The 23,362-nt window shown below is 33.0% G+C and overlaps 1 protein-coding gene across 2 annotated transcripts in view; it reads right to left on the bottom strand.

The window, feature by feature from the left end:
• LOC129960248 (brain-specific angiogenesis inhibitor 1-associated protein 2-like) overlaps positions 1-23,362 on the bottom strand; it is a 263,166-nt gene that overhangs the window by 7,406 nt on the left and 232,398 nt on the right. For both annotated transcript variants that reach the window (XM_056073523.1, XM_056073532.1), the window contains 5 exons: positions 18,131-18,241; positions 16,568-16,799; positions 15,445-15,634; positions 14,150-14,215; positions 8,786-9,005 (listed from right to left, as the gene is read on the bottom strand). In XM_056073523.1, the coding sequence (XP_055929498.1) occupies positions 8,786-9,005; positions 14,150-14,215; positions 15,445-15,634; positions 16,568-16,799; positions 18,131-18,241 (819 nt within the window). The remainder of the gene's footprint in view (positions 1-8,785; positions 9,006-14,149; positions 14,216-15,444; positions 15,635-16,567; positions 16,800-18,130; positions 18,242-23,362) is intronic.

The following is a 23,362-nucleotide window of genomic DNA, read 5'->3' as shown; positions in this document are numbered from 1 at the left end:
TAGATGCGACTGCCAAATCTAAAGCTGCAGCTAGTTCCTTAGTTGTATCAGTGACCGCATTCAGCTAAATGGTTTATTAGAATCGATCGCATCATACTTGGCGAGTTATCTGGTAATTAATTCCTCGTATGCGGTCAAAACTATCTGGAAATCCAGTTTGTTTTTTTAGGTGCGTTTTTCTCGTCCAGTTCAAACAAAAATTTGACCCAATAATACACTTCTAGTCACAAAATCCAATACCGAATTTGATGTATTGAAATCATTGCGTTTTTGTGTTACCGCTAACATGTGTTTCTGAACGTATAGATGAGCAAACAATTACCTCCTTATTGGATTTGGTTCAAAATTTTATTGGTATCTACAATATAGATATTAAATCTGTGAATGGAATTTTATTCGTCTAACTTTCTTCGTTTTGTAGTTATTTTGTTAACTTATATACGAGTAGCCGGGCAGACAAACATCCTCTGTACAGACGTTGCTTGAAATTTGACAAAAATATACAAATTAAGTATAAAGATCGTATACTAAATTTCATCAGTCTAGCTATAAACGATTTTGAGTAACCTTCATCAGAGACAGGCAGATGGACATTTTCTAATAACATATTTTTCGGATTCAGAGAGATCTAAAGCTTGGAGATATGTAAAATACGCAAGCTCGAATTTTTTTACGATTACTATATTTTATCTGATGATGATGTTGTTGTGTCCGCGTTACCACGGGGTACAGTAGCTTCTGAAGGTAAGGACCCCTGAGCACCCAAGGGCAGAAGTCTGACTGTCTAGCTCATATGAAGATGAACACACATACACTCGCTTGCTTGCTTGCACAACCCCTTTTTACAGGGGGCTCTTTCACACACCTGACGGATAGAACACAACAGAAGAACAGCCAAGCCCGAACTAGGACTCGAACCCGGGACTTCCAGATCGTGGGGAAGATGGACTACCCCTAAGTCAGGACACCGGCACAATGTTTTGTCTATACTACGCATTTTAGAAAGTAATAAAAAAAAACATTCAGTCCTGGCTTCAGAGTGCTTATAAAACATTCGCTCTGTCTTTGAGAAAGGTAAAAAGAAATGAAATTTTTTCAAATACAAATCATATTGCACAAAGCAGCATGCATATACCATTTTTCTGAATTTCTGGGGTTAGCGGATAACATTTGTCCATATCGTTCGCAAATGAATATACAAGCAACTGTTTGTAAAGCACCCGTTCTGCCGACAGTGAAAGATCAAAATTAAATGACATATTTTTCAAGCACAAGTTAAAGTGTATTAAGTAGCCATACATATTCATCTTATCCAATCTCAATGTTAACAGTATAATCCTTGTATCATTTCGTTTAAAATTAAAAAGAAATAAACAATTCTAGTAAAATATACTGGAATAAAGTATAGTTCGCCACTGAAAAAAGTTGAAAGAACACGAAATATTTTTAAAGCACACGATGAACTGAGTAGCGTGCATATTCTCAATAGACAATAGTTAGCAGAAATATTTTCTGTAACATTCCATTCGCAAAAAAAAAGAAAAAAAGTTGCTTGTAAAACATTCGTTTTGTCGTTGAAAAATTTAAAGAGGAATCTCAATGTTTTTCAAACAAAAGCTAAATTGCACCAAACCAGCATGTATATTTATTCACTTTGCTTAGTATCGTATCGAAAGAGAAACCACTTACATACCAATCCTTTTTTCACGAGACCTCAACTGATATGGAACCAGAAAAAAAGCGGCATACACTCCAGAAAACCTCCCTTCCTCATGAATACTATATCCTCCTATCTCCCTAAAAACATTCTGTATCCCAGAGCTCCAAAAATATTAACATATCGATTGAGGAACTTTCCATCCAGAAGACCTTCATTCGAAATAATTCCCGCATAAGTGAATTAAACGAAAGCGCACTCCTGCCTTCCAGATGCTCGCGTTCCCAGCTTAATTTGTGCGATTATGTACCCAAAAGGCACTTTCCTCTTCAAAGCGACCCTCATAAATCCATGTTTATCCGAGATGTTAGAAATTAAGACCTCCCTCCATGTCAGGACTGATGCGATTATTGTTTTTCGTTTTATTGTTGTTGCTGCTTGACTTGTGAAGGGAAGAGGTCGTTTAGACATGGTTTTGCAGAAGGGTGGGCAGTTAATGGAAGCAATACGGAATTGACTTGAGAGTTGGGTTTGCGATTCTGCATTTGATTCCGTAGTTCAGGAGGTTCAAAGTCGTTTGTTGTTTATTTTCGATAGCTAAAGCAGTCATACCTATGAATTTATATTGCAAATCTGGTGTTGAATTTTTTAAATTAACGTTTTTTGATTCATTTATTATTTTGAATAGTAATTAATGCCGGCTGGCTTCCTAGCCCAGGGGTAGCACTTCTTCTCTGTGATCTGGGCGTCCCGGGTTCGAGTCCTAGTTTGGCCATGGTTGGTCTTTACCATGTGTTCTGTCTGTGAGGTGTGTGAAAGCGCCCACATGTAAAAAAGGGGTTGTGCAAGCGAGTGTGTGCGTGTCATCTTCATATGAGCTAAATATCAGACTTCTGCCCTCGGGTGTTCAGGGGCCTTTACCCTCAGAAGCTACTGCACAAACTCGGCTTAAATCGCTGCCTCCGACAGCAGGCTTGTCTATGGCAAGTGCCATAAATAACAACAACAATAATTAGTGAACAGAAACACCGAGGAGACCCATATGAGATGGCATGCGCTATATCATATAAGGACATTAACCCTCGATGAAAATTTATTTTGCATCCTATACATATGCATTTACCAGGTGCATATATAGAGTATACAAAGTTTATTGGATATACAAAGCCCAGAGGAGTTTGATCCAAGATGGCAGACTAATCTTGCACCATGCAGATACACATTCTCCAAATTTCCTCACAGTGGCAAAGTCTTAGTTTAGTTTAGATATATTAACATCTCGTTTTAAAACCACTCTAGGGCTGTTTTAGGATGGACCTCGTAATTTTGAATAGCGATGAAATAACGAGAACGACACTTGAACTGCCACTCCCCTCTCCAAACTTAGGCATCACACCAGCAGGAGGATATTTGGTAATAGTTGGAGGATATTTGGCACCATAATAGCTGCAAAGCTGTAGCAACGTCTGAATATATTCTTTCGTCTTTTACATATTTTGTTTGTTTTTCCATTCTGAGAATTCGAAGCTCCTTGCATACTTTTTTACTCTGAAAATACGATTATCAATATAAAAAGGGAAAAAGAAAGTCAAATTAAAAATGTGAAAATAAATCAGGAAATGAATCAACAAGAAAGAGAAACGCTGGTCAACGCTGGTAATACGAGTAATTCATGAAAATACATTCAGTGCACAACTGCTTGAATGATTTAGGCAACAGCAACATTTTCAATTCAGGGGGTCTAGAGCTGCATTTATACCAACTCCGTCTTCATATATATATATATATATATATATATATATATATATATATATATATATATATATATATATATATATATATATATATATATATATATATATATATATTTAACCAAAAATATTAGCATTAGGTAATTAAAACTAATAATTGAAACAATATAAAAATAAAAATATTTTGGAAACGAAACTAAATTTTTTCGGAATCGCAACAAAAATTATTTTTGATTCAAACTAAAACTAAAAAAAGAATAGAAAAAGCACCATTGTATTTAGAGAGCGCAAATGCAGCTACTACTAAAACACAGATGAATCAAGAAAATAGTAATAAAAACAAGTTAATAGGAAAAGAAAGATATCAAAATGAAACCAAATAAAATAAGAATGACTTTCTTCTCAAGGGTCACCCTCAGACAGGGATTCGAAAAAGGGATTTTTTCTTCTTCCCTTTTTTTGAGAAATCCCTTTTTCGAGTATCTGCCTGACCACAGATTTATAAGTGCGCCAGCCACCACACGCTCGGAGAGTCTACTGCCAGCTGGGCCCTACCATCCAGGCTATCCTGGTAAATTTTCAGCCCTATTGGGTTTATTAAAGTCCAAAGTATTCTAAAAAAATGTAAAGCAAAAACTTTTTTAATTTAGAAACTTGCCAAATGAGTTGCCCTAAGTCTCGCAGTTAGCATAAGAAATATAATACTTATCTCTTGATACATGAAAAATATAGCACTTATTTCTTGAGCTAAAAAGTTAACTGCATTTCTATTCAATTTAGAATGCTAGGAATTATCTGATAAATTACATGAAATTTTCACTTTTTTCACCTTATATAGCATTATAACAACTATAAAATTATACAAAAAGAACATAATTCTTATTGTTTTCATCGGGAACTACAAAGCATATTGAGAAATTATTTTACCAATTTTTAACAAACAAACACTGGAGTTCTCAGTTAAATCTAACAAAAATTTAGAATTAAGGAAAGCGGTATTTAAAGATGTAATTAGATTTAAACGAAAATTGTACAAATAAAAATATTGCGTATATGTAATATTGCTTCCTCGCATAGTTAATCTTTTAGTAAAGAAGAGAGATTTACAGATATATTAAATGAATACCAGATTAGTGATCAATTTTTTAGACGATAAATCTACCGAAATATCTAAAAATGCAAGAATTATGGCGATATTTTAAAGAAGAGAAAGACGTAAAGAAGAGAGATTTACAGATATATTAAATGAATACCAGGTTAGTGATCATTTTTTTTCGACGATAAATCTACCGAAATATCTAAAAATGCAAGAATTATGGCGATATTTTAAACAAGATATGAGATCCGGGAACCTTCTAGAAAATTCTACCGTTATGCCTGTTATAATTTCTTTCTGGAAAATTATAAAAGGCATAACTGTAATATGATGAGCACATTCTTTTTAAAAATATTAATGAGGAAACAAGCCCTCTAGTTGCATTCAGAGCGCTATTGTTCTACCGCAGTTGGCTAATAAAGATGTCATTTTTGCCTCATGTTTTTGCTTTCTGTTAGTGTAAGCTTCAACTTAGTGTCAGCTGTGTTTCGTGTTTCTCCTAAAATAAAGAACATCGCGTTATCATTTTCTTGAAACCATAAATTCATCAGACGATTTACATAACAATACTGGGGGGGGGGGGGACTGTTGTTTCCTCGAAAAATTGATTTTTATGTAGTCGTACCTACATTAAAAAGCTTGTCTGAAAGAAAAAAAGTTATACTCTTTCAGAAAATTTACTTTTGCTACCTACAAGTAATTATCTTCCTATAAATTTAAAAACTTTTAACTCCTCAAACTTTCAAATAAAAAAAAAAATTCGCCAAGACTTGGGCATCTGTTTAAAATCACCACTTATTGACTGCCCTTCATAATTATCGGTATAACTTAGCTCAATTTAAATTTTATTTTTTAAATGCAGCAATCATCTCAACCGAAACCGTTTCAGTTTCTGCACCTTGTTAGTAGAACGTTTTCCTTGGGAGAGCGAAGAAGAAAAAAATGCTTGTTATTTTGCTCCGATAAAATGGTATCACTTCTTCCCCCGTTCCTTCCCCACCTTCCCCTGTATATCACGTGATACTACTTAGAACAGGAGTGTAACTTTGCCCTTAATTAGCAGTAAATGTCCTCTTCCTGCAATTTAATCCTGTTCAGCGTAAGCCCCCTCCTTTACGCCAAACACCTGAACCAGTTCCTCCCCTCCTAGGCGTGTAAGGGGGGGGGGGCAATCAGAGTCCTGTTACAGGAGTTGTTGTGAGATAGGGGGTGGAGGGTGCTTCGAAAATGGCTATTAAAGCGCTTAACGTTACAGCTTATTACAAACTGCTCAGCCAATTAAGCGAAAACCGGATTTTGCATAGCAGGACGCTCTCATTTTAAGGAGCGGAGAGCTTTTATTCGCAATTTCATTCTCGAAACCACCTTATGGAAAGTTAGTTGTCCGTGTACAGTTGAAAGCATTGTAGGATTCGGAGATGTGAAGTTATAATTATGTAAGGTGGGTTATAATTGGACGGTTATAGATGCAGATGGAGTAGCTTATCTAGTTTTGTTCTGTTGCCAAGAAAGTGTGGATTTAACTGGCTGCAAGAGGATATGAGTACAGCCACTTAGCTGAAAAGTTAACTTTGATTCCTTTTCTAAATTTAATTCAGTTGATGTAAGTGGAACTCCAGGATTTCATGATTTGTGTATTAGACAGTATCATTATAAAGAATACGTACATAAAAACTGTTTGCTTATATATACATGTAATGATATTTTAATTCTAATTTCAATTTAATTAATTTCCAAGATATATCTTAATTTAGCCCATAGTAATTTCATTCCAAAAATATTCTCTTGTTTCGTGATCCAATTCCACTTTCGGTTTAATTAATTCCCCTGTAAAACTAATGCGCCATCAGTACTACGTATCAAACGAAAGTGATACTTTATTTGCCCTTATCCGAGGTCAAAACATGTATTCCATTGGCGCATGGCCAGAAATCCTATGTTATATAAGACTAGTGATCATTTGTTTCGCGCTTCTTTCTTACTTCTGCTTTTGTGGTGCACTGCGTCTGTTTGTAAATAAATTGCTTTCCCGAGATGGATATTAAAGAGAAATGAATATAGTATATATATATATATATATATATATATATATATATATATATATATATATATATATATATATATATATATATATATATATATATATATATATATATATATATATATATATATATATATATATATATATATAATTCAACACGCAACGCACTACAATTTGTGGGAAATGTCTCCCAGAAACGTTCTCACATACTCCATATTAAAGGAGTTAACATTCCTCCGGCATAAAAATTGGGTTGTCTTTTTTGAGTTCTGTAGTTAAAGTGTTCCTTTGCCCTTGGTCATATATAAATCCTCTCCAATTGAATTTCGTTCAAAATTTGATAGGAATTTACAAATCTGGTGCACACTAAATCTCATGCACAACGAAAGTAAACTAGTAGTAGTTTCCCTAAAACTTTCTATCATACACTCCGAAGATGGTATGATCATCGAGTATGCCTAGCACGGCACTAATTGACCACTGTCATAAAGTATTACCCTTTAGCGTGATTTTATCATTTTTACGGAATCTATACTTGGCGAGTAATACGATTGATACGGTGATCCGTTGTTGTTGTTTCTAATGGCACTTGTCATAGACAAACCCACCGACTGTACAAGTCAGTGATTTTAAGCCAAGGTTGCGTCTCTTGTTTTTCAGTATCACCCTTTATTACCAAGAGTACGACTTAACTACACATACGTCACAACCCTTTTTACGGGACGGACTTCATTCATGCATTTCATTCACTTATCTACAGATCGTAATTTCGATCAGAATCAGAGAACGATCACCCCTGATCCAATGCTATTAATTTCGACATGGAAGACTTTGTGACCACGACAGGTTTATACGTGCGCCAGCCACCACACACACGGAGAGTCTTCAGCCGGCGGGATTCGAACTCGCAACTCAACGGTCACGAATCCAATTCGTGACCGTTGGGTTTATTTCGATTTTTTAAAAATTAATATCAAAGAGAATAAAACAGAATTAATATAAATTTGATAATAAAAATAGGATTAATATCAATAAAAATATAATAATATCTATAGCACTTCACAAATTGAAATATGCTCTAACAGCGTGTCGAAACTATTTACATAGTAAAAAAAATGATACCCTTTGAAATTTATTTTAAATTTTGGAAAGAAAGAGATGTCGCAGGGGTTACTAAATCAGAAGAACAAACAGCAGTTTTCTGACAAATTATGTAAATATGGTCTTTTTTATAAAAATTATAAATTTTTAGATTTAAATAATTTTATTACAAGCTGCTTAATTTTTAAATTATTATTCATCCCTATAAACATTATGGAATTTCAGAATCATTTTTAATTTCTCGTATGTAAAGAGAAAATATTGAAATTGCGAAAAAACTCGAATTCGAGATTTTGATGAATTTCTGCATTACAAACATTCCTGAGTTTGAAAAATACATTTAGAATTATATCAGTCTCCTCCGGACAGTTACTAACTGCTTTTACCTAGATGAATGAAATCTGTATGTTTACCACTGGAAGCTTTGTACCGACTTTTTGAACGAAATCGATTCACAAAAAGTCTGTTTCTCCGTCCGAGAAATGAAGATGATATCTACAAAACATAAAGAACTCGATAAACAAAATTTAGCACACAAAATTAGTATCTAGAGGACAGATTTGTATCAAATTTAGAACCAAATCCATAAAGGGATTGATCGTCTGTCGGTCTGTACGTTCACATGCATATTAACACGATAACTACAAAAATGTCCTAATTTAAATAAATGTAATGATTTTATAACTAATGTTAAGTCTTGGGAGAAATTTGATTTCAATATCTGACAGAATTACATATTTGTTTTTCTCTATAATAAGCACACAATTAAGCACATTAATAATAAGCAAAGTATAAAGCACAAAATTCAGAAGCGCAGTGCTCCAAAATTAAAATTGTAAGCATTTGTTCATGATCTTTATTCGAGGAGAACAATTTTATGTGAAGGGAAATGAGGATAACACTTTAATCAAAGAGAATACGAGAAAATTTCGTAGAGACGCCCTCCCATCGAATTTTTTTCTCAAATCCCTTTTCACGCTCATAAGAAAATATTAAAATAATAATAAAATAAAATAATAGTTGATAATTAAATTTTGATGGCATTAAAATAGCGTATTGTCACCGAGAACACACGATTAAGGGAAAAATCGATACCAATATTCTATCTTGACAGACAAGATCGGATAGTAGATACTTACTTTTGATCCTATGTCTTTGGTGGAGAAAAGTGGACTGTCCGTGAAAGTGGAGTGGGGCCTGGCAGATGTATGGTTGATGGGTGGCTCAGGAGGCAGGGCATGAGAGCTGAGGGTGTAACTGCTGGAGGGTCGTCGGGGTGTTCTGGACAGAGGAGATCCACCAATGCCCAAATGTGTTCGAGAATTATCACCCCAGTGACTTCGTTCCGGACTGCCGCTGCTGTAATATTGAAAGAATCATTTTTTTTGTGTGTGTATGTGTGTGATTTTGCATATAAAAACATAATTCGAAAAAATAGAATAGGAAAGAATAAAAATGTATGCTGTAGAGGGTATTGGTGGACCTTATCAATCTAAGCAGCTGCCTGTATAAGGGCACAACATATGTTTACATTAAATTATTTATATCATTATTAAATAAATTGTAGTATAATTAGTCACTTATTTATAACGTAATGAAATATTCATTCAACTGTTTATTCAATACTCCAATTTCCTTTTAACGCTTTAATGTTACTTTTATAATACTTTTATAGTATTATAAAAGTACATTAAAGGTTTTGCCGTAGTTACTTTAATAATATTTTTAATGTTTTATTTGCTTTAACTTTCTTATTTCTTTATGAAAAATCATAATAATTAAATGCTTTGATTTGTGAACAAGGAATTCGATAATTTATAATTATGATTCCTTTATAATAAATTATTCGTTTTTCCCTTGATATATATATATATATATATATATATATATATATATATATATATATTAAAAAACATACATTTTCAAATAAATTTCAAAAATAAATACTAAAGCTAGGATAATTAAGTACGTTAATTAAACTAAAATGTTGTTAAAATATGAAATCAAATTGATCAGTTACTATCATAGGAACTTTTTAATGCGCATTGGACATTTATAAAACTTGGCCTTTCTTTGATGCATGGAAATATATTAAAACAGATTTTTAAATTCTTTTATAAATTTTATTTTGTAAAAATGTATTTCTAGTATTTCTCATAAAGAATCATATTTATTCTTTAATTTTCAAATTTACAGGTAAGAAAACAAAGGGATTCGTGGGATCCGTTGAGAAATTCTTGATTGGTGAATTTATTAATGTTAATAGCAAAATATTTGTTAATGTTCATATTATAGTCTTCAGGAATAAATTTCTTTCGAATTCCTGTGTCATAAAACAAATTACTTACACTAAAATCCTATAATAGAAATCGGATGAAAATTGAGTTCTGTAGATTCACGAATGCTTCCAAACATTCGAATTCTTGTGTCATAAAACAAAATATTTATTATGTATTTTCCAAGAATCTAAGGTCTGTAGGTTCAAAAATGTTTTCAAACATTCGAATTCTTTTGTCATAAAACAAATTATTTATCATGAATTTCCCAAGAATCAAAGGTCTGTAGTGTCACAAATGTTTTCAAACATTCGAATTCTTGTGTCGGAAAACAAAACAACAGTCCTGTATTTCCCAAGCATTGGAATTATTATTTCATAAAACAGAATATGTATATTGAACTTCTGAAACCAGAAATCTTGTAAAACTTGTTGTTATTTATGAATTCATGTATGTTTTCTAGCATACTTAGAAATTTTTTTTTCAAAATATTTACCTTTTTTAATAATATTTGAAAATATTGCAAATAATTATTTATTTTATTTAACAACAATTATTAACAACAATTTGTTCAACAACAGCTATTACGAAAAATAATATGACATAGAAAGGAGCTACCGTTTCACTAGTTCACATAAAGTTGCGAAGGTTAGTTTTTTTTCTTTTTCTTTCATTTGTGTTCGCATATTTCACAATCTTTCAAATATACTTGCTGCACTTTTGCACTAAATATGAAAATGTCTTTAACGGTCTATATCAAATTTAGAGGAAAAGAAATCCTTCCAAATTGCTGAATTCATTCTTTTAAAGTTTGAAAATGTTCTTTTTTTAAAAAATTACTTGCGAGCAATCGCGATATATATCTAATTAAGTAATTAAACTGTAAAAGAAGATAATAACTCCCATTTTCCATGAATTTTTCAAAATTGATGCTTTCCAATTTTGTTTAATTTATCTACATTACTACTCTAAAATAAAATAACTGCCTGCCAAGTTGCCAGCCATTACTTAACACCTTCTGGCTCATGAACTTTAGACTCCTGTAACAAATTGAAGTTCATTTAGCGTCCATCAAAATTCAAGCTCCAAACAAACAAACGGGCAAAACAATAAAGGCAAAATGCTGTCGATCGAATTGCAGTGTCACAAAATACTACATTAACAGCCTATTAGAGGCTCCCATAAATCCTTTAAATCCATTATCCACAAATAACTTCAAGACTTCCTAAACGGCAATCCAAATTCACACCAGATTACTTTTTTAATTAAAGACAGTCAGCGATTACTAAACAAGACGTTGTTGAAAATATCTATATAAACGAGATTAACGTATTTTTTTTTTCCTTTCCCTCCAAACTAATCTACTCGTGCCAGCGATTTGGCTTGAAAGAGAATGCCCCCAAGGATTTCTACAAATGGATCGATGCAAATATAGGAAAGACAGATTTCCATTTGCACGATCGCACTAAAAAAACCCATTGGAGCCGATAAGTTTCGTTAAATTAGCAGCTGATATATTCCGCCTCATTTAGCAGTTTAAACAGATTGCCGGCAGAAACGGAAGAATGGTAAAGGTAAGGTCGCAGGCGGAAGCCATATTTATAAAGCTGGCAAATGAATTCGACGAATAATTGTTCTTCGGGCCAATTATAGATGGTAATGCAGTCAGCGCTGATTGCCACCATAAATCGGAAGGGATGTTCCCTCGCACAAATAATGATAAACTGTTCGCGAAGCTTGTTTTAATTTCTTATTCCATCTCTTCTCTGTGCGAGGGAATTGTTCTTCGAGGCGAATTGCAGAGTTAATGTTCTTCGTAGATGTATTGTAGGTAAGGGTTTGTAGAGAACACATATGAAACGTAATTATATTTCCTTAGAGTATTTTTTTTTTATTTACTCAGGTTTCTATTGCATATCTATTTAGGGTTTGTAGTGAACATACATGAAGTATAATCATATATTTTTTGGCAGCATTTTTATAGATTACTTAGGTTTCTTTTGAATCTATATTTAGAGTTTGTAAAGAACACGTGAGGTATGATCGCATTTTTTTGGTAGCAGTTTATAGATTATTTAGGTTTCTTTTGCATCTCTATCTAAGATTTGTAGAGAATACATATGAAGTATAATCATACTTCTTTTGGGAGTAATTTTTAGATTACTCTGATTTCTTTTGCATCTCTAGCAAAAGAAACCAGAGTATACTGTAAGATTTATAGAGAAAACACATGATATATAATCGCATTTCTTTTGACATATTTTTTAGATTACTCAGATTTCTTTTGCGTCTTTATCTACGGTTTATAACAGCATAGATAGAGATATGAAGCCTAATTATGTTTTTTTTTGGCAGTAGTTTTTAGATTATTTAGGGTTTTTTTTGAATCTTTAGTATTTGTAGAGAAAATATATGAAGTATAATCGTATTTCTTTTGAAAGTTTTTTTTAGATTACTCAGGTTTCTTTTGCATCTATATCTAAGGTTTGTAGAGATATAATGTAAAGTGTAATTGTACTTTTTTTTGGCAGTAATTTTTAGATTGCTTAGGATTCTTTTTTTTTATCTCTATCTATGGCTTGTAGAGGAGACATATGAAGCAGAATCGTATTTTTTTTTTTTTGGCAATATTTTTCAGATCACTTAGGTTTCTTTTGTATCTCCATCTAGAGTTTGTCGAAGAAGTAGTATTTCTCAGTGATTTTTTAGATTACTTAGGTTATTTTTTTCTTTAATCTTTATCTATTCAATTGTACTTCGTTTTCACAGATTAAGTTGCCTGCTGTTTTCATTGTTTTTTTTATCACAAGAATGCATGTTTTAGAAATATCTGCCCTGAATTCATGGTATATTCTCTCATAAGATCAAAAAATTTTTTTCTATGAGAGTAAGATTTCTTTTTCACAAATTATTTAAAAGTTTTTAATGCTCATTTCAAAATGCAGTATGCTAAATATTTCTTGTTCTATTTTTTGGATTTGTTTCACTGATTAGTTTTTTTTTATTTTCACATTATAAATTAATCATTTTTTTATTTGGTTATGGTGAACGTTTTTTAGCTGCTATGCATATGGTTTTAAAAGGAATTAATCATAATATGTCTGGTTATATTCAGTGCTACAATCAAAATAATTATGACTTTTAAAAATGAAATCAAAATTGGTGACCGCAGGTAATCAGCTGTCATAGAACATCAGTTCTAATTTATATGAAATCTTATATTACATCAGTTTTATTTGCATGCTTTAATAATTTTTGTCTTTTTTCCCCATATGTTTTGTTTTAGGTTTTTTGACAATCATTTAATAATTTGATTACAAAAGTACAATATTTATGCTAACCCTCGAAGTTGCCTCTACTTTTATAACATATTATTATCAATTGCCAACATTATGTTCGTTGCTAATGGAGTTAGCAGAGCCCACCCAAACAAAAATTACTGAAATTAAAGCAAAAATCTAATGAATATTTTAAATTTTCACATAGTAGAGGTTGTGAGGAAATTTTGATGAAAAGTTTATACAATGTATGCGAGACAAAAAAAAAAAGTTTGATAAGTAATAAACTACCATTCTGAGGAAGATTTAAAAGAAAAATTAAAATTAAAAATGATGTATACAAATTTTAATAACTACTAAATGGATGACAGGTTAATGAGACCCCGGCGTTAGCGACGAATTTGGCTAAATATGAATGATCCTAAATATTCCAGAATCTTGCCAAAATTTCCACTCAAATTCGATATCCAGTCACTGGCGCGATAATTGTGGAGGTACATAGAAATATATGAAGTATAAATCTAGAGTAACGATTGGATCTCCTTGGATTGTTGATTTCCAGCTAGTTCTCTCTGTGCCGTTTGTAACGTTTATTTGTTTATTTTGGTTTATGTGAAGTTGATTTCTATTTGTATTTAATTCCATAGAATAAGGTGGTTAAATTTCCCAAACGCTTTTCAGATTTCAGAAATAATAAAATTCATGAAAATGAGAATTTTGTACTATTTTTATTGGTTGATTTATGAAATTCTCCATTCGGTAGATATGAGTTATACGGGTTTAATTACTATCATTTCATCACATTTTTTAAAACTCTTTTTTGCTAATTTGGAGAATGTTTAGCTAAGCGGGCAGGCAACAATTCGTAAACTCGTATTTGAATTTCGCTATTTCCTAAAATTAAAGTTTATTTATTCAAAACGAATAAAATTTATGAGGAATTACCTACCTTTGTTCTTCGCTTTCTGAGCTGTCTAATATTGGCTCGGTATAAGCAATAGGAAACCATCCAACTCTAAAAAAGACAAAAGCAATAAATATGGCAGAGTGACATCACATTGTAATTTTATGATATAGAAGTAATATATTCAAAATAAATCTTCAAAATGAAATAACTAAATGTAAGATTAGATTGAGCATTCTCGCAATATGTATCTTGGAGCCAATTTTTTCTATAAACTGTCAGAACCAAATATTCTTTATATATATTTTAATTTAATCTATATATAAATAATTTTAAGAAGCAAATTCGACAAAAAAATATTATGAAATGCTTGGTTGCAAATCATTTTCTGAAAATTTGGTTTCAATATATCACTTTTTAAAAAAATTCACTGTTAAAATTTATACAAAATAGTAAAAAAAAAAAAATGAAGATAAAATTTTTCTACGCATAATTTAATATTAATAATAGGAAAAATATCAGATCTTTATCATCTGGTTATTTCAGTAGTGCCATGGAATCATAGATGATTGGATGATTGAAAAAGCAGATTGACTTATGAGTTATTATTCAGCCCTGGCGACCACAGTCTGTGTGTATTTCACTATATAAAGTGAGCATTTCGATATTTGTATTGTTACAAATTTATAATACCGGTACCTACTGTGTTATCCTTATGGCAGGAAAAGAGAGTTTTACAGAGATATTCAACGAATACGAAGTCAGTACCCTAAACGTAGAGATAATTTGGTGACAAAAAACGAAATTTTCAGGCAAATGAAAGAATTATAACCGTATCTATATCAGGAACCGAGATCCAAAGATTCTTCTTGAGAGTTCCATGTGAGATCGCGCAATATTGGAAAAGTATAAAAGCTAGAGGCTCTTAAATGAGCTATTCTCTGACAGCAAATTTGCTCGCAGAACGAACTGATGATCGGTAGATGCCGAGAGCTGTTGATAGTATCACTACTGTTATTAAATTAGTGACTTGTGTCAGCTAGATTGTTGCTAATTTCTAAAAGTACTATTCTTTATGCAAATCTAGGCTATATTTTTATCTGTGTTCTGTGTTTTCTAGAGTATTCGGGGAACAAACTGCCGTTTTTCATTGTCCAGCTTATTAAAACTGAATACACTTTGCATCTACTGGAAGATATCTGATGCTCAAGAGAAATGCGTGACTCAATTACCAATTTGTATAAATTAAACATTGAGGGAATCACAAAAAGAAACGATGATAAAAGATTATCATTTACATAACAATCACCACTGTGCATATTCGATTCGGATGGTCCTACCTGTGATTCCTGAGGTTTTCTCCATATTGCCACCCCTTGTTCCTTTCCCCAATGAGAACTATGACGTCCCCTTCGTGGAAACTGAGTTGGTGTTCGCCGCTAGACAGATACGAGTAGAGAGCGCGTACGTGGTAGCTGCTGTTGGACTTACCGTCCACTGAAGCCATAGTCTTTGCACGCAGTGAGGAACCTGGGATCAGGAAATGAAAGGAGACTGAATGCAAATTCTATATTATTGGGTTGGAGTTTCACTTGATCCTTGTTTATTAGATTTAAAAAATAGAAAGCCAAAAATTTTGAAACTTTATTTGTAGTAGAAAGTTATACCTCTTACCTACCCACAAACTTACCTGTAGACCCTTAGACCTACCCAGGAACAATCACGTACAGGGCAAGTCGAGGTAAGAAAACATAATATTTCTGATCTGAATTAAGCTAAAGGTTAAAATTAATCCATTTTAACTACTATTATTATTACTCCATTCTTATTACTATTATTATTACTCCATTCTAATTACTACAATTATTACTCCATTGTAAAGGTTATTATTACTCCATAAAGCTACTTATTATTACTCCATTCTAATTACTACAATTATTACTCCATTGTAAAGGTTATTATTACTCCATACTAACTACTATTATTATTACTCCTTTCTACTACTACAATTATTACTCCATTCTAAAGGTTATTATTACTCCATAAACCTACTTATCATTAATACATTCTAACTTACATTACATCGACGCCTCCAAGTTTGTATAATGGTTGATAAAATCTTTTTTGGGTAATAATTTTAAACATTGAAAGAAGTCAACGAGTAACAATTGTCAATTAGGAATCATGGAAAGAATTTATTTTTCTTTTCATGTCCATTTCTAGTGTTTGTGTCTTCATGGGTCATTTATGTTCTTAAATTTTTGCCCATGAGCTCTGATGAACCTTATAATTACAGCGATAACATCCAGCCTGTGCCATCAAGAAATGAAATGTGTACATAATTACACGCACAAAATAGATGCATTGTCTCAAAAATAATTACTTAGGACAGAAAAAAGCACATATAATGATATAGAAAAATCTCTGAAAGCTTTATTATAAGCATAACAAGTTAGAACTCACTATAATCGCTTGAGACTAGACTGGCACTGGACGAAGTGAGGTTGAAGTCAGACTTTGCTCTGGACAACGGCCTCGGGTAAGGAGCGTCCTCGTAGTCCCTCAGGTCCAAGTAGCTTGAGTCGATGCTTTGCGTTTTACGCATTCCACCGATTGTTGGGGAGGTGTTGCAGCTCATATTTTGGCAAGACATCGGACTGATAACGATGGATGAACTGGCGTACTCGCTGCCAATCTGTGAGTTTGTCAATAACAGAAATTATTGTGTCATCAGGATCTCGACGTTTATTTTAGGGTTCATTTAATAAAAATATTCTTAAGGTAAGAAATGTCTACGAGGAAGAATAAAATCAGAAAACATTAAATAAATACAACCAAAAATAGTTTCAAAAATATTTCTTTTTTTAATATGCAGACATATGCTTTTTTAGTATCTCGCGCCGCAAATAGTATATATCTGAATACTATACTGATATTATTGAATTGACACGTGTTATTGTATCAACCCTGGGTATCCGCAACATAACTGATAAATTTTGAAAGTTAATAAAAATAAAAAAATAAAAAAGGCGAATATCGACAGAAATGTGTCGTTTGAGGTCTTATACTTGGGAACTGCAGCAGGAAATTTTATCTCATCAAATTGCAAATTTAGTTAACTTTGCCACCAACAGGTGACGCTGTAGACGATCTACAACAGATGTAGTTAAAACAAAGTACTTGAGATCAGGGAGTTTTTTCATCAGAATGCGTGACGATGTTGCTGTAAATGGGGGTTACATTGAAAACATCACCGTTTAATCTTTTTGCAACAGTCTTTGCAACATTTTCATAGTAGTTTACATTTTTCCTATTTTGCAGCGCCACCTCCCGGTGGCAACGTTAATTAAATTTGCAATTTGGTAGAATAAATTTCTTTCAGGTCTCAAAAGATACATTTCTGATTCATACCGTCTTTTTTTTATTGATTTTCAGAATTCATCAGTCATTTTTGGGACATCCAGTATTAATTAAGGAGCTATTTAGTACCTGAGACCAAATAGTTTTTTTGGATTCCAATTCATACAATAATTAATCTTCTAAATGAAAATTTAATTTCAAAAACAATATAGGACTAGACACTCTATGTTTATAGAGTGAGAACTCCAAGCAATCTTTACAAACATGTACCAAACTTTGAAACTGCAAATATAATTCATTCGAATGCTTTAAAGAAATAATTAATTAAATACTATTGATTTAGGTTGAGTGTCCTAAAATCTATTTAAGGTTATAAACATAAGAGTTTGAATATCATAGGATGTAAAAGAACATATTTTACTTTTTCCCACATACATGTAGACCACATAAACTTAAGAGGAACACCCGAACACTGCGGTAAGTGCTGATATAAATTTTTTTTTAAAGAATTTTAATATTCAAAATGAATTGTCTAAATTGTGAAATGTGCTATGTAATTAATTCTTGAATATATTCAAGATACCATATCTTGCTATATTGAAATGATGCGGAAGAAAGATTATTTCAAAGAATTTTGGCACTTCGCATATTCCTATGTTCGCTCACCTTGGAAGTATTACTGTCCTCAAACATCTTTTCAATGGACTCTGGAAGGCGCTCACGCGTTTTCACTATCTCTAGCCATTGCTCCAAATTGTGCTGTAGAAGTGATTGACCCTGAAACAAAATATAATTCACAAATGATCATTAATATAAGTTTTAGAGTCTGATAATAGCAATTGATTTCAAAATGACGATAGGAAGATTGAATCATTTCTGATTGTGACTCCATAAATATTTTGGACTGCTAAATAATGTTTTATCTTGATACTAACTGGTACCAGTGCATTGCTGTAGAAGGCAGCTAGCACATGCATTTGTGAATGTTGTTTCTCAGAATTAGTCGTTTTCGAACAAATGAAGCTTTTAGCAAGCTTCTCTATTGATCTGGCATTCTACGCTATTGCCGGCGTCCTGGCCTAAGGGTAGCGCGTCTTCCAAGAGATATAGGCGTTCTGGTTCGGGCATGGTTGCTCTCTTCCTTGTGTTCTCTCTGTGAGGAGCGTGAATGAGCCCCCCCCCTGTAAAAAGGGGTTGTGCAAGCGAGTGTGTGTGCGCTATCTTCATTTGAGCTAGAAGTCAGACTTCTGCCCTCGGGTGCTCAGGAGTCTTTACCCTCAGAAGCTACTGCGCAAAAATTTGGTTTAAAATAGTCACACGACAAAGAAAAAGAAAAAGAAAAAAAACCCTACGCGCCATTGGCAGTTTCCAAATTTGCAAATGATGTAGGATCTTTGGCATTAACCAACAGCATTCTCAAACAGTAACACTCAGAATTATTTGGATGTACTGTATAAATACGGCCCAATGCGTGCGATGAATACAGATTTTGATAGCCTTCAACACGCATGCCTTACTTACATCCTTGGAATTTCTCAGATGTAACATTCCATATATAGTACTTTGGAACATCTATGAACAATAATGTTTTGGGAAATACATCTTCTTTACAAAAAGCAAAAAAATGTTGTAAGTGTTGTGTGTGTTGGTTCAGCAACAACGTTCCATGTAGTGCCTGCCTTCAAATAGACGCTTTGTCCATTTTCAAAATGAACAACATTAGGATGACGACTGTGAATTTGAATGCGCCAAAATAATCAGAATACGCCAAATGAACTCAGAATACGCCAAATGAACTCAGAATACGCCAAACAACTTTCTTGCTGCTGATATATAGACATGTTTGAAATGGACTATTTCACAGTTGCGCGCATCAGATCTATCAATACTGATAATGTTGAACCATAGAAAATGTGTGAATCGATTTGTTTGTAAATTTTATTGTGTTCAAAATAAATGCTAATAATTGAACTATGCCCATAACCTTGGCGCACATGCAAGCAATAAGTTGGCAAAGTTTTATCGCAATTGGATGAATGGTACGGTAGTGCATAAAATACGAACAAGAAAACATTCATTTTTATATATTAGATTATTGAAACATTTCAATTAGTAATAAAAGAGAATATATGTATGTAGGCGCTCTACAGGCCAAATTGTTTAATTAGAATTTTGACTAAATTTTAGACATATATGCATTGGTGTGTGGAAACATGCCCCTCTGAGTGATTTTTAAAAGGAAGTAATCAATTAAATTAAGGAAGGTTTTGTTCTTTTCTTCTGCATTAATTTTTTAAAAAACAATATTGTACAAATGAGATTTTTAAGGATTTTTTAAAATTTATAAATTATCGTTACAATGGTTCCTACTTCATCAAGGTGTAACTTTTCATGAATTTTTCGATTAAAAACATTTTTTGAATAATTTTCATTAATTGCTTTCATTACTTTAATGGAATTAAAATAATTTTCATTCTTCTATCAAATATATAATATGTAATATATAATATACTTCTATCAAATATATTTCTTCAATGTGGAAAGATAAGGAAGAAAGATGATGTTTGTTGTCTTCTGTTTATTGTCTATTCTGTTTAGTGTCAGAATATGAAAGGGAAATAAAAAAGTTAGAGAATCACGAAATGCTAGTGCCCTTATAAATTAGATTGTCCGCACTGTCATGCTTTCATGGCATTTTATCATTGGGCCTCATTCTATAGCAAAGTTTTATGTCCACAATGAATTGAACGTTAAAATAATATGGCATTTTTTTCTATCATGATTTAATGCTTAAAATACTTTGATCACAAAAGATTTATTTGAAATTAAATTTTGCCAGCGAGGAAAATGATCGCCAAAGGTGATTAGTATGATATATATCAGGCATATTTACGAAACAATATAACGCAGAACTAAATGAACTTTTTTTTTAACTACTTGATGAAGGAAAATTCTATTATTGAAATTGCTTCACTGTTTAAGTCAAGATAAGAGTACCTCCCCCCGGAAAATTTCGTATTTTGCAGGAATTTAATTCAGGAAATGATTATAAAAATGATGGCAGTTCTAAGGCTTTATGTGTACATTACACATATTAATTACGCACAATGGTATATTAAAGAGATAAGTGGCCTTAATTCTTTTTTGTGTGTCCTTTCATGTCACCAACAATGCCCAGTCACGAAGAACATAACTTGTGACTTTATTCATAATCCAGAAATAAAAATGAGAAAATACTATCCACTAATAATCCAATTTATATCAGGATATGGAGGTTTTCCCGCATACTTCCTAAGATTTGGAAGAAATAAACGTATCTGCGGAGGAATTGGAATGGTTTATCATTGTTTAAGGGAATGTATAGAATTCTCGGAATTAACTGAAAATCGAAAAGTTGAAAATAATCACTTAAGCACAGTATACTAATGGTGCCAGGAAATCTTAAAACGCCGAAAGACATAATATTTAAAATTGACAATTTTTTGGTCAATTTTTTTAGGACCCACGGTGGTCTGGTGGTAAGGTCTCGGCTCGCGAGCCATAGGGTTTCAAGTTCGAGACCCAATTCCACCGAAGAACCATCGTGGAAGGGAGTATGTTGCGCGTTAAATCCTTCAGGGTCAAACGTCCTTCCGCTGGTGTGAAGAGGGGTGCCAGCTCAGGTGTCGTCCTCGTCATCTGACCACGGTTGAAAATTATGAAGTCCGTCCCGAAATAGCTCTAGTGTTGCTTAAAACGGGACGTTAATATAACTCAACTAAACTAAGTCAATTTTTTAAGTGTTTAATTTTTCTTTTGTCGTGAAATATTTGGAGGAATAAAGAGAATATTGAGGAGCTTTCCTCAAAGTAGTGGCCTGCTCCTCGTAAAATAGGATGCTAGATGTAGGGGAAGATGAGGAGGAAGGTTAAAGACTAACCACTTTGTGGCTGGGAACCATCCATCCATAACATTGCCATTTCGGGGAATTGGAGAATGACACGAATGATTATAATAAAGGCAGCCGTCGGCCGTAACAAATCCTGTCGAAATTTGTTCTTTTAAACAAACTTCCAACGATCACACAATAGATTCAGCAAAAATGCTAAATTGACGTCAAAAGTTTGTATTTCATAATTATCATACTCCAATGCCATGCAAGGCGTTCTCTGGCATAATACCTATATAACAGAGTATACGAGAAAATTTTGAGGAGACCATGCCCATTTCTCTTTTTTTAATCCCATAAATATAACGTAAAAAACAATGATGTGAAGAAGCAATAATATAATTTTAAGAAGAAGCAAGAATGTAATTTTAAGAAGAAGCAAGAATATAATTTTAAGAAGAAGTAAAGCATAAGAATACAAAGTTGTCAGAAAAATTAAATTCGATACTTCCAAAACGGTGTGACCTTGACTAGACTAGTGACAATATTGTACTTGCCAGCCTTTTCCCATCGTAATAAATATTTCACACATTTAATATAAATCTTCTCAATTAATAACTCTTTAAGGGCGACGAATATTATGAATTCTTAATGGACCATTCATATTGATCTGTATAACAATAACACACTCTATATTGGAACGGATCATTGAATTTCGTCACACACCCGACATCGAATTTTTTACGGAATGAATAGAAAACAGCTTTTCAACGGGCAACATTTCAATGGGAAGTACGGAAACGATAAAACATTAAAAGAGTCCTCCGATCCGCGTTAACGATTTGCAATAGACTCTGACTACGCAGTATGCATTAAAGAATTCTTTACAAAAGACCAGTCGATTGAAAATTTCAACTCGAATTACAAGAACCGAACGTCGTCACTCTTGCATCAGTACGGTCCCATTCCCACCCCACCTAGAGCACCCCCTGAAGTAATTTTCACCGAATCCAAATGCAATTAAATCCCCTCTTCTTGCTCCAACAACCTCCCTCGTAATCGTTAAAGAAACCTTCGGAAAGCGAGGGGTGCACCTTATCTCCATTCTACTTCGGCCCCCTTTCGTTTTGGCAGACGATATCTGGAAGGATGTTGTAGATAAAAAAAAATGGAAGTTCCCAACCTTGTATCTCTTTTCCGTTCTTTCTTCCTTCAAAAGACTAGAAGACATTATCGGTCGCAAGCATTTGCAACTAACGGTTCTTCCAGAAATGAGTCTAGATGAAAGAAAGCAGGCCTTTTTATTCCACGGGAGTGGCCTGGACACGTGTACGTCGTTGACGAGAATTCTCTCCAGTCGTTAAATTTTCCGGAAATTCCAGGCACGTAGGGAATTTTCTCCCCACCGCATAGGCATTGTCTGTATTAGGATGATAAAAAAACAGCAGCCTTGTTCCATATTGTGTATCACAATATTGCAATTGCTCTTTTCACAACATTTACTCAGTGAGGTCTTTTAGCCCGTGATTACTTGGTAACTTATTTGTATTCTCTGGAGGGGATGTCGATGGTTAAGAATGAAATCATTCTGAGGAGGGTGGTATTTCTTTCGACTGAACAGGAAAAAGTGGCAGACACATCTTCCTTAAATTCCGATTCGTGCTCAAAGTATCTGTCGCAAATACGTGACATGGTTGTCATGTGGTCCATTTTGAAATACTCTTCAGAGATAAGTGATGTTTAGTGGTGCATCTGAACTAATGACTATTAAAAATGGGAATTAAATAATTTCTGATATTTGGATTTTTATGATTTTCTCTATAAAATATGTTTAAACTTCTAATTTTGAAAAACCACTTTTTACTTTCTCTTATTTCAAAATATAGAGAAAATATGGTAATCGTCGATAAATTCGAGATCGGAATTTTGAAGAATCTCCAAGTTTCGTACCTTCCTTGGTCCGGAAAAAACATTCTTGCAAGATGTCAGTCTGTCGATCATTCACAAAAATAACTCAAAAATGCTTTAAG

This window comes from Argiope bruennichi, chromosome 2 (genome assembly GCF_947563725.1).
Source record: "Argiope bruennichi chromosome 2, qqArgBrue1.1, whole genome shotgun sequence".
NCBI lineage: Eukaryota > Metazoa > Arthropoda > Arachnida > Araneae > Araneidae > Argiope > Argiope bruennichi.
Note: the sequence above shows the minus strand (reverse complement) of the source record. Positions and strands in the feature narration are given on the sequence as shown.